Below are 13,479 nucleotides of genomic sequence, written 5' to 3' on the forward strand. Positions count from 1 at the left end.
AGAGGAACTGTGAAACCAAAAGGCAAGGGGCCCTTCTCTTAGGTGGGACCACAATGGATTAGAGTCTTGAAGAAGATTTCCCCTAGGGAAAGGAGACAACTTAGTAATCAAGAAAGAAAATACCCTCTGTCCTCTACCCCCAAATTATCCATAAAGTAGTAGCCCCTCTTGGAAGATTCAGGAGGCAGACTCATTGTTTAGAAGAATTTCCAAGTAAACACACAACTTCCACCAAGAAATGAAGGTGTACCATGGTAAAAAAAGAGTAGATAGATACAGAGGACCACACAGCGGATGGAGTTACCAAGCAGATCCTCTGCACACTGTGGAGAGCAGCGAGGCTGAGGCACCATCACTCTCAGGAAAAGAGGGCCTGTGGGCGAGAGGGCTTCTCTGCATGGAGGGCAAGCAAGAGCAAGGGGGCAGAAACTGACCACGGGGATGTGGCTGGGCCTGCAAGTCCCAGAGCCTACTGATGAAGGAGGGCAGTGAAGGAGCCCTTTGACTTTCCCAAGAGGACCAAGAGGGCCACCCTGGGAGCAGCTCTGAAGAATGACCAAGCCCTAGCTGAGATGAGGGGGAGGAAAAGTGGCAGCTCTTTGATCTCGCTGCTCCCTCACTCTGAAGCCAGGGACTTGCGAGACTGATTAGCATGGGAAGTGTGAATAAACGCCTTTTCCTGATGAGACTGCACACTCTCTTGAGATGTTTTGTTTCTGTTTTACCAGAATAGTGAGTTAAAATCTGACAGGGATGCGGGGCGTGGTGGCGCACGCTTGTAATCCCAGCCCTTGGGAGGCTGAGACAGGAGGATCACGCAGGTTCGAAGCCAGCCTCAGCTACTTAGGGAGGCTCTCAGCAACTTAGTGAGACCCTGTTTCCAAATAAAATATAAAATAGGCCTGGGAGTATAGCCTGGAGGTAGAAAGCCTCTGGGTTCCAAACCCAGTACCACAATTAAAAAAAAAAAATCTGACAGGAATAAGTTTTTAGATATTTACTTTTTCAATTCTGGTGAAAACTATGATTAGAAAGGATACAATATGAGAAGCAGCATTTGCATTTGCATTTGCAAGACAGTAAGGTGTGTATCTACACACTGCTAGACAAGGTAAACAGTGCTCGCCTTTAGTTTGCTGTCCTCTGTTGAGATGACCTGCGCACGTAGCCAAGCGTCTTCCTCAGCATTTACCGCCAGCAGCTGCCCCACGTGCACGGCCTGGACTGGTGAGACCTTAGGGTTCTTGCTGTAATGCTCCTTCATCTCATCCTCCATCAGCTCCTGAGCAGCGGAGTAGTCTTTGCCCACATACCTGAATCAGTTAAAGGAAGAGAACCATGTGAAGCAAGCCAGGGGAGGAAAGCTACAGGAATTCATTAGTGCTGCTGTTTCTTCTACTGCCACCACTGCTTCCGTCCCAGCTCAGACTTGCTTACTCCAACAGGGAGGAGGATATGTGGTTAGGAAACAATCATCTCTTGATAAAGCAAGATGGGGCACTGTGGAAATCACCTAACACAAGACCCAGGGCCAAACCACCACGCAATGGGCAAATGCTCTGTAATAATCCAGAGAAGTAGAGGGCAGAGTAAGCAGGATGGTGCCAAGCAAAGCCTGGAGGAGGAGAGGAACAGACATCAAGGGAGGCCAAGTAAGCGAGGGCTGCCCGCATATCTTGACCGAGGCTGCTGGAGATATGTGTAGATTACTGAGCAAAGAATATAGCCAGACAGTTTTGCCCCAAATAAGGCTGTCTCTAAACAAGCTTCAAGCTCTGAAACAAACAACAACAACAAACAACAAAGCCTTGGGCTGAGGACTTAGGAGTACTCGCCTAGCATGTGCCAATTCCTGGGTTCCATCCCAGCACCGCCAAAATAAATAAATGAATAAATAAATAAGTAAACAGATAAATCTTTTAAAAGTCTTGAACATACCAAACATAACAATGTGACAACTTCCCCAAATTAGTTAACAAATTTGGACAAAATCACAACAAAACCTTGAGTTCTGATGCTCTTAAGAGCAGTGACATATTCTAGCTGAATGTTTGTAAAATGTATGCTTCCTGAGAAGTATTATTTTCAGAAATGTCCCGGCCCTTTCTATATGTTTCCACTACTAACAAATGTAGTTACTTTGTCCCAGTTCATGTTATCAAAACATACTTTTTTTTTCTTCTGCTATAAACAGGCTGTTGAAATTTCTTACCCTCTGGAAGGATCTCTTTCTAGGATGTAAAACATGGCAAATCAAATCTGGGTCATTAAACAGAAACTGTCCTGGCCAAAAGACATAGTTTAACTCAAAAAGGAGGGGTGGGCACACCCTATCCTTTGTATTGTTCCCAGTTTTTACCAAGGGCACCGAGTGAATCTCTGTAGCTGTGAAAGTATTCCTTAGCAGTGTTGCCATACATTCTTGGTAATTACCATAAGGGCAAAGGGTGCCACAGACAATCTATTTGTTACTAGGAAAAAGAGGGCTGTGAAAAAGTCTTAAAGTCCTATTCAAAAAGGCTCTATTTTATCTTTTTAAATTTGTAGTCCTGGGGATTGGACCCAGGGGTGCTCCATCAATGAGACGCAGCACACACTTCCAGTCCTTCTTACTTTTTGTTTTCAAATAGGGTCTCACTCAGTTATTCTGTGCCAGTCTTGAACCTATGATGCTGTCTCAGCCTTCCAAGGACCAGAATTACTGGTGTGCACTACCATGACCAACTAGGAGGCCTATTTTTAAGCAATGGCCATTTTCGAATAAAATATTACATGTACACTATTCACTCCAGAAAAATCCATAGAAGCCCTACCATATTCCATCATTTAAATTTACTGACATTTACACATGTTAAGGCACTGTGGAAACTCTCACATTTGCAAATGTTAAGGGACTCTGGCTCTATGACTCCTGGAAGCTCTGTGACTCTCCTCAGTGCACACTGCCTGGGCCTGAGTCTGCAGGCTTCTCTGTGGCACCACCCCAGGTCTGGGAGCTCACCTGGCAGAGCCTGGGCTGCATCCCTGAGGTGGTGGCCGGCGTGCCAGGCATAGGATCCTGAGGGAGTATGGAATAGGGAGAAGTGTATGGGAGCTCCTGGTGGGTGCTGCAGTAGAAACAGTCAGCTACATGTCTTGAGAGAGGGTAGGGGATGATTTATAGTTGAAATGAGAGTAGGAAGTGGCAAGAATGGGGCCATTACATTGTCCCCAAATTACCTGAGCAAGGGGGCAAGGAATGATATGTAGGCTTATTTAGGTATGCCATTGATACAAAGTTTACCAATGTCAATTCTTGATATTGGAGACAAGTATTCTCATATTTGACTTAAGGATTCTGTCACAGCACCCTTGGGGCCCTTTATGACCCAGGGGCCACCTTCCAGGGCCTGTTCTCCATCTGTCTGAGTGAAGAAGAGAGTAAACAACAGAGTTCCATTTGGTAGGGGTCTGTCAAGTCTTGAGCCAATGACCTAGGGTCAACCTAATGGTAGACATTACATCATGCTTGCCAGTTGCCAGCCCCCCTCTGCTGAACACATAGAATGCAGACTCCAGGATTCAAACTTACACTGAAAAGAGGTGTTTAAATAATGTGAAGACCCTGAAACTAATCATCCTGGAATAGTTTAGAACCCTCCTATTAGTGTCCTGGAAGTTGCCAGCCATTCCATGGTAAGAACATCACATGCCTGATCCAGCCCAGTGCTAGGTGCTCAGTCTCTAACAATGGAACCAAAATTATAGGTAACAGACATCACAGGATCCTGTCATGGAGGAAGATTTAAGTTTTCTTCATTATTTCAAATGGCAAAAGTTAGCAATGTGTCCCTTGACACCTTTCCTTTACTTGGATATATTAGTGGACCACATGACCTCTAATCTTCAATTAGCTATTTATATCTTCAGGCTACACCACTCCTAGAAGATACACTACACACTCACTACTCTTATACAAAACAAGCCCTCTCTAAAGCTTCTAGTTTGAGCATCCCAAGAAACTAGGTTCACTTCATTATCCACTCAGATCATTGTGGTGAAAAAGCTTTAATATTTCTGACTTCTTTCATTAAAGGAGTCTCATTATTTTTGTGGTCTTTCTATGGGCCTTCCCAGTTTATGCTCTCTGGTAGCCCAAACCTCAGGGCCATTGGGCAAGGCTGCCTGGACTCTGTTCTGCTTCAGTCTTTTCCTCATCTGGTAGCCACAGCCCCACCTTAAACTGGCGCTCCAGAGGTGCAGCTACACAGGCTCCTATTCTTTTTCCTGAGCAGTAAATGACAATTTATGTATTTTTTAATTTTTAAAAATATTTTCTATGAACTGGGTGTGGTGGCACATGCTTGTAATCCCCGCACTTGGGAGGTGGAGACAGGAGGATCACGCAGGTTCGAAGCCAGCTGCTCTGGCTTAAGAGACCCTGTATCCACATAAAAAAAGTATAAAAATAGGTCCGGGAATGTAGCCCATGGGACTGTAGCCAGAGGTAGAAGGGCTTCCAGGAACCCCAGTACCACCAAAAAAAAAAAAAAAATTTCTATGTATTGTGTAGTTTCTTCAAAATCCAAGTCAAGTCAAGGAGCTTGACTTTTTTTTCCTTTCTGTCATTCCAGTTATCATCAGCTACTTAGGCAATGAGTTCTTCTCAAGTCACCAGGGCATTCCAGGTCCAAGGGCTGATCAGAGGTACTGCACAGGGAAGGTGCTGATTGGCTATTGACTTTTAGGAAATGTGACATAGTCCTAGATTAAATAGCCTAGACTGTGGGGTACCTGTTTTTTCTATGGAGTAGGTATTACTTTTGATATTGTTATTATGATGCTTCTGACAAGATATTTTTTTCAAGTTCACAATGTCATCCAAATTCTTAAAACTGTTAGCTTCTTTTAAGAATTATTGTTTTGAACACAACAAACATTAATATATTATACTTCACTATAACTCAACAGAACTAAGAATAAGTTATTCTTCCTTTGGTCCCCAGCATCCATGAGGACAGTCAAATGACAACAGTATACAAGCACTGGACGGATTTAGAAAATACAACTTGCCTGATAACCACTTCATTTGTGTTGCTCAGTTCAACCACCAATACAGATGGGGACGCCTCCGTTGGAATGACTAAAGGAGGAACTGTTATGTCCTCCACAAAGGCTTCAGCACTTTGAGCAATGTTTTTTTCTATCTGCAGATATTCTTGTTCAATCATAGACTTGATATCATAATCGCCTTGTGCTTTTCCTTCATCCTTTAAGATCTTGTTAGTCGGCAGTGGGAGTTTTGCATAGAGAATGGCCTTCTGGGGATTTCCAGAAATGTAGTCTATGGTGCACACATCAGAAAGGGAGGCAAGATTTTTTAAGGCATCGTCGGGGAATTTTACTTTATACATGTCCTCAAATGCTTTTGGGAGTGCACTGGCCCAAAGGCCACTGGAGTATTTCACCAGCAGCCCTGCCACTTTCTCTTTGATGTCCCCTGGCATAACTGCTGGGCTCCCTTTCATTGGTGGTGTTTGTTTGGGAGCATGTATCGGGGAAGGAAGAACTTTCCCAGTGTCCAGTTCACTTCTCAAAAGCTGCTTTCTCTTAGCTGGATAAAGAAGTAAATCTTGACCACCACTGCAAGGTTTTTCCACCTGAAATTTTTAAAGAAAGAGAACACATCTTTCAATGGCTGTAAACACCTTAAACACATTAATGCATTTTATATTTGAGAATAACACTGTGTTCAAATTAAGCACACACAAAAGTATACATTTTATTCTTCTCAGTTACTAAGATTTTAACTCATTGCCGTCACCTGCCATTAACATCAGAAATTCTTTGGGGAAAAAACAGGAAAATAAAATAGTATTAATTCCCTTTGTGAGCAACTAGTCTTTAAGTTCTCTAGGAAATCATGAGCACTCGACCCTATAAAGAGTAACACTCATTCAGTTTCTCTGCAAAATCCAAGCAATAGCTTACAACCTAAGGTGAAATGAAGCGATGAAAAAGTATCAAAACTGTCAGGAATAAACCACATAAAGAACATTAGGATATTTTTAGACAAACTAGCAGCTCTCTCTGTCTTCTTTCTGCAATATCCTTCAGCCTTCCATTATTTAGAAAAAGATGTTCCAGAGGCAGGGTACATATTTTTTTGAGGGGGAGAAAGGGATGGAACCCAAGGATGGTCTACCTCTGAGCTAGATCCCCCTCTCTTTTTATAGTTGCTCAGGCTGTCCTCAAGCTTGTAATCTTTCTGTCTCAGTCTCCCAAAGATATAATTTTTACAACAACCATACCGGAAAGTTAGCAGCTGAAAGTGTTGTCACACCAATGAACAAGTATTAAAAAATACTTGGCATTTGTATGTTATCCAATGTCTAATTTTATTTTCATACCATGCCTCAGGGACACAGCTTAATGCATTCTTTTAGCATAAGAAAGAAAAGAGAAACTGATGTACACCACCACTGTTTTCAAGTTCTAAGCTTTTCTACTGCTAGACCAGGGGCCAACAAACCATAGCTTGCTTGCTCAGTATAACTCATGGCTCCTGAGAAATGACTTTTAAAATTTTAAATGGTCAAAACAACAAAAGAATTATTTCATGGCATGAAAACTATATGAAACTCAGTGTATTTAAAATCTTTTGGAATACAATCATGCTCATTGGCTATCTGTGGCTACTTTTGTACCACAATGACAGAATAGCTGTGGTAAACAGAGTTGCACAGCTCTAAACATTAGCAAAGGCTAAAATATTGACAATATTTGGCCTCTTACAAAAAAAAAAGTTCCTTAAACCCTGTATTAGAGCCGGGTGTGGTGTTCATGCTTGTCATCCCAGTGCTTGAGAGGCTGAGACAGGAGGATGGCACAGGTTAGAAGCCAGCCTCAGTTACTTAGTGAGGCTCTCAGCAACTTAGTGAGACTGTTTCCAAATTAAGTATAAAATAGGCCTGGGAGTATGATGCCTGGAGGTAGAAAAGCTCCTGGGTTCCACTCCCAGTACCACAAAAACAAACAAACAAAAAAACTCTGTATTAGGCTATTAGACTGAAGCTGATAGGTGGCGCCTTACAAAATGTTTCCATTTTACCACTATTTCTTAGCTACAATGTAAACCCTTAGGAAGCTCTACTAAGGTAATAATTCAAGTTCACAAAAACTCCAACCCCTCAAAGAGCAGAATATTTTGATTTGCTAAGTAGGTAGATTATTAGTAAAGAACATGACTTGACTCTCCATACAATGTCTAGGAAGAAAGAACACAGATAAGTATATACAAAGAGAGAAGGTACTACACCCTGCCACTAGAGAAAAGCTTTCATAAGTCAAAAGGCACAATATGATATTAAGATTCCTTTTAGTCTGGCTAAGTATTCTAGATGATACATAAGAAGTGAATGATATTAACCTAAGTTTAAAGCATTAGGTTTCTCCCCTCATTCTTCTGCCATGTGTGCATTTGAAGTTTCAAGGACTGAGAGAAAACCCCAGGACTGAAAAGCCTAAAGCCTCAACGACAGCAGCTCCCCGTAGCAGGGGCTTCCTGTCACCAGTGTGGGCTCTTGCTGGCACCCTGGGGCACTCTGTATGGCATGCCGCCTGGCTGTCAGTCTATATCTCTAATGTTTAGCCACTAGGGCACAAATATTTGGAGCATTCCTCATCCTTCTCTGCATGGTTAGTCCACATCTTAATATCTGAAACATTAAAATGCCAATCTGCACTGGGCTTTAAGATACATGACAAGGTATGAGAATTTAGACTGGGTAAATGAAAAAAGAAAACAGAATTCTGCACGATTTACTCACTTGTTCTCAGGAATCCCAACTAACATAGTTTGAGATTTAGACATGGCTAGGTGAGCCCACTGGGTCCGCCCTCAAACTCTCCTGTTCTCACCTCCCAACCTCTCCTCGGGTCTTTTTGATGCTTTCTCTGAAGCAGACAACTGAGCCTTATTTCAGTGAAAGTTAGCCCATCTTACTTATCTAATGCAACTTAAGTAAGCCTCATCCCTAAACTTCCTGCATGGCTTCTTCTAACCTAAAAGAGAATAAGAAGGTTCTTTCACTTTATGGCTTTTTTTTTCCAAGTCAAGTGAGAATATGGGATGCTTCCAGTTTGTAGTCTCCCCCCTTCCCAGTCCTGCGGCTTTCATCCCATCTGTGCTTAAAATGTGATCAGACCCAATAACCTAACAATGTGCTTAACTTTAGCAAACCTCTAAATATGATCTCTGAAAACGACCAGCAAAATAAACTCTTCAAAGTAGGAATTACTATCTCAACAGAAGTTATGAACATTATATTCACTTAATGTAAGGTGGTCCAGGGTAAGAAGAGATTTCCCCTTTTTCTTCTCTTTAAGGTTCATCTAAAAGTAGGAACTTCTGGGTCTGTTTGTAATACTTAAGTCAAACTTTGCCAGTCAGCCTACAAAGTAAATTTTTGACCAGTAAGCCTGAATTTTTTGACCAGTAAGCTAAAGTCAAAACAATAGCCAAATAATAACCTAAGGTAGAAGACAGATTTCCCAAGTTTTATTTATTTATTTAATTAATTTATTTATTTAACTATTATTTATTTTTGGTGGTACTGGGGATGGAACCCTTCTACCTCCAGGCTACACTCCCAGACCTATTTTTTTAAAAATATATTTTATTTGGAAACAGGGTCTCTTAAGCCAGCAAGGCTGGCTTTGAACCTACACAATCCTCCTGTCTCTGCCTCCCAAGCATGGGTATTACAAGCATGCACCACCACTCCCGGCTTCAGTTTTATTTTTATTTGAACTAAATTGTCATACCCCCTGCCGTGGCTAGTTCCTTGAATTGTGGCATTTTCCAATCTTTAATGGCTTCTTCATCTCAAAAGGGTTGGTTATGTGCCTAAACTCTACCTGTTCTTCTAAAGAGTGCTTTGGCATCTTTAAATTCAAGTAAGCACTAAGTAAAATGAGCATCAAACACAGGCCTGGCTCTAGGAACTGAGTCTAACACTAGCTGGAGTTGATTCAGACATCCTTCAACACCTCAGGCAAATATTCATGGATTAAATTTGGTGAAACGGAAAATATGCCTGCTCTACATACTTTATTAGCCAATCTCTGGGGAGAATGTCCTATGGGTTTCTTAACTACAAGGGAAAATTCCACAAAACATATTTAAGATACATATATATATATACACACATATATATACACACACACACACACACACACACACACACACACACACACACATATATATATATATATAATGAAAGAAGGGCAGCCATTTTTGGCTTAAATTCTGCTTTAAAATTTTCATACAAATGGAAACTTTTCATTTAAAGTTTAAAATTTTCCTGGACATTCTACTGTGACTGCCACCTGTCCTACACAAAACATGTAATCTAATTTTCTGGCAATGGGTTTAGGAAAGAGACCCGTGACTGTCACCCCAGCATCCACGAGTTGCCCCAGAGCTAAGGCACTGATAACACAAGGTGCAGTGTGGAGTCTGTTCTTCACCATGCTCTGGTGTATCTCCAAGACCAGCACACTGACCTCCTTCCTCATCCCCCAAGACACACTGCTGTCTCCAGGATTTTACACATGGCCAAGGTAAGTCAGCATCTACTTGAAACACAGTTCTTGTTATTCCCTCAGTGGGCTAATCAGCCGCTAGCCATCAGGTGGAGCTCTGAAGAGGGGGCTTTCAAAACGTCAAGTTCCTTATATCCCTGATTCAGGTACATATCTAAAAAAGAAATCAAAAGGGCTCCTCTACTGTTAGGACACAACTTAGGATCATAATTGTGCCCGTTTCCTTTATGTTTTTGTTTTGCAACTCTATGTTTTTTCCTTTGGCTTTGGATATCCATCCCCAAAAATCGCCATGACCTATAACTCCACAGACAATGTACAGACCTCTATGCCCACCTCAGAACAAGAGGAACAGGTCACATAGGAGACTGGCTTGTGACACCATGGAGACAAGCCACCTCCTTTGCCAATCACTAGTAGATTATATATCAAATATGCCTAAAATTTGCTATCTCCCAAAGTTCATTATAATCAGCTTGATCTTCTACCTCATTTGAAATCTCATACCTCTGGGCTTCTGTACATTTTGAATAGATGCAATAGGTTTCATAGATGTGAGATCCAAGGCCTTGAACCATCAGTTTCTTTGGGAACCTCTTTGTTCACACAATAAAAGTCTTCATCCTATATGCCTAGAAACTTTCATCCTAACTCTAAGATATCTTTTCTTTTTTCCTTTCTAGTTTATTATGCTAGAAACCTAAAGTTCTTGATTCCAAACTCCTTTGAGAGTCTCTGAAGGCCTGCCTACTATTCTGCAGCAAGGGATGCTGAGGTGAGTTTATTGTCTCTATGGAACTGGAATTTTGTTTGAGATTCTATAACAGAATTTTTATCATCCAATTAAATCAAGAAGCTTTCCAAAGCATTTGTGTAGGCACAATTTAGTTTCCATGGAGTAGTGTTTGTGTTGAAGACTTAATTTCTAAACTTCACTTTATAAGTCACTATTCAGTAGAAACCTGACAGTGCAGTAAAATCACATTTAACTGAAGTCCTGCCTTCCCGCACTCTAAGCAGTAGTTACGGTTATGAACTCAAAACAAAGAAACTCAACCCATCCCCCTCAAAAACAACAACAACAAAAAACCCAATATGACTTCAGTGGTGAGTAAAAGACCTCTTGGTGCCCAGCAACAATGAAACATAGAAAAGTCATTGACCAGAAGCTTGCACACTATTACCAATTCAAGATTGGCTGGTTTATGACCTCCTTAACAGGTAAACTTTTATGCCAAAACTGAGAAATGCTGGAAAAGTTAGAAGACTGAGAAAGAAATGAGGAAACAGTTCCCAATGGCATCAGAGTCACAATGAAGATAAACTGCCTGGCCCAGATTTGAAGCCTATAAGGGCAGAGGGAGGATGGCATACTGTATGTAAAAAATACAGAGACCAGCTAAACCATCCAATTCTGTTCCATGTCACCTGCAGCTACACCCATTCCTACAGCAGTTTTTGATGCCAGTGATAATAAACCCAGGATATTCATAAGTGGGTTTTCAGTCAGTTCTATTTAAGACAGTAAAAAAAATTTGGCACATTTCATAGACTCAATCAAAGGTGAAAGATAATAGTTTTTGTAACCCAGACTATTCACAAACCATCCATCCAGAGACACTTTCTCTATGATCCTGAATGAGAAGTTTTATAGATGCATTTCAAGGTCTACACTCTCACTTTACCACCTAAGCAAGACTTTTCACAGATGCTGTCTTTAGATACACACCAACTATTTTTATTAGAATAAACCTCTACCCTTTGCTTCAGTGTGGCCCAAGGTTAGGCTGCTTGCTCGAGTATTCCTTTGGGAAGACAATGGAGTCTTTTTCTGGTTAGACACATACAGAGATTTCTGAGATGATCCTGGCCAGAACCTGTGGCTTGCACTGTGCATTCGAGGCTTCAGTGCTTGAATTAATTGGAAGGGGTGGGGATGAGAGAAAAATCCAATCCCCACCATGGCAGAAACGCTCACCTTAGAGGTTCAGTTCCTTGACTTCACTTCATCCACTGATCATTATTTCTTTTCAATTTAAATTTTGTTCTTATCTCCTCAGCTTCTCCTCTCTTTTCACTGAGGTAGCTTCCTTTATAAGGCTTGCTGGACATGTCCTTGGCTCAGCAATGGGTTTTGGCTGCTTTGAAAAGGAAGCTGCCTTTTACTGATTACTTGCTGTTTCTGATCCTGTCTGCCAGCTACTTTATGTCTTTTATCTCATTTAATTCTCAAGACCACTGTGTGATATTGGCACAACCAGTCACATATTAGAGCAAACTGGGGCTTTGAAAGGATGGTTTGTATACTGAAAATCATACAGTAAAGCAATGGTCAGGGCCAGATCGAATTCAAAGACCACATTCTTTCTACTGCATTAGGACCCTATGGGCAGTTCTGGCTCCAGGTTCCAGAAGCGCAGCGCATTATTCAACTTCCCTAGTCTGATCTTCATGGTGCAATTTCAAATTCATCCCACTCAGAGGCTCACTGAAGTTAAACTGAAACATTGTTCAAACAGTGAGTATGTGTTCATTAAATATTCCTTTTTATTGGTTAAAACTTGGAAAATAAATCAGGTTCAGTTTAAAAACTCTCATGGCTATGCTTCCAAGTCTTCAGTGTACCTTGCAACTGTTGCTTCTGTTATACCAGTTTTATTTGATACCATAAGGATTGAACAGTGAGAATATTCACTACTGCTTGTTTACATTTCACTTCCTTAGGAATTTAGGATTGTGTGTGTGTGTGTGTGTGTGTGTGTGTGTGTGTGGTACTGGGGATGGAACCCTGCCTACACTCCCAGACCTATTTTATATTTTTTATTTGGAAACAGGGTCTCTTAAGCCAGAGGCTGGCTTCGAACCTGAGCAATCCTCCTGTCTCTACCTCCCAAGCGTGGGGATTATAATCATGCACCACCATGCCTGGCTAGGATGTTTTTAATGCAGAAATGTCCAGGATTTATTTATTTATTTGTTTGTTTTATTTTATTTTTTTGGTGGTACTGGGGTTCCTGGAAGCCCTTCTACCTCTGGGCTACACTCCCAGACCATATGGTTTCATACCTGCGCGATCCTCCTGTCTCCGCCTCCCAAGCGCGGGGATTACAAGCGTGCGCCACCACGCCCGGCAATGTCCAGGATTTAAAACAGACATTTCATCTCACATGAGCCGAACAATACTTTATTATTTTATTTCTTTTTGTGTGTGTGTGTGTGGTACTGGGGGTGAAACCCAGGAGATTTTCTACCTCCGGGCTATACTCCCAGACCTATTTCATACTTTATTTGGAAACAGGGTCTCACTAAGTTACTGAGAGCCTCACTAAGAAGCTGAGGCTGGCTTCAAACCTATAAGATTCTCAGCCTCCCAAGTGCTGGGATTACGTGCATGCGCCACCACGCTAGGCTGCTTTATTAATTTATATAATCAATTACCACAATTAAAATAAGATGGACTCCTGAGCACTCAAACATGTCTATGTGAGTAATGGAACTTCTGTGGCATCCTTTGATATTTCAGGCACTGCAATTCAGAATGTTGAAGAGTCTGAGGCATTAGAGTCCTCAACAACTCAAAATTTGGTAATTTCTAACAGATAAGAAAATAATACATGACGATAACACATTATTAGTACAAGGTCTTTGTAAAAGTGATTAATAATTAATGTAATTAGGCCTTTTCCTCACCCACAACATTTTGTTCTATAATTGCCATTCACAAATGTCATGATCTATAATTGAGGCCTGGCAGGCTACCAGCCCAGCTGAGGATGCTCCTCAGACAGTCCTGTGGCTGATTCCCTCCCTCCCACCCTCCCTTCCCAGTAGTTCTGGGGCTTGGGGTAGACACCCCTCTCAGCCTGTCCAGCTAGTCTAGCTCAAAAGCAGCCC

The 13,479-nt window shown here is 41.6% G+C and overlaps 1 protein-coding gene across 1 annotated transcript in view; it reads right to left on the minus strand.

The window, feature by feature from the left end:
- TDRD7 (tudor domain containing 7) overlaps positions 1-13,479 on the minus strand; it is a gene marked incomplete at both ends in the record, with an annotated part of 73,283 nt that overhangs the window by 26,900 nt on the left and 32,904 nt on the right. The window contains 2 exons of the mRNA XM_080708580.1: positions 1,127-1,313; positions 5,053-5,639. Of these exons, the coding sequence (XP_080564706.1) occupies positions 1,127-1,313; positions 5,053-5,639 (774 nt within the window). The remainder of the gene's footprint in view (positions 1-1,126; positions 1,314-5,052; positions 5,640-13,479) is intronic.

The sequence above is a fragment of the Muscardinus avellanarius genome, assembly GCF_963383645.1.
Source record: "Muscardinus avellanarius genome assembly, chromosome: 13".
Lineage (NCBI taxonomy): Eukaryota > Metazoa > Chordata > Mammalia > Rodentia > Gliridae > Muscardinus > Muscardinus avellanarius.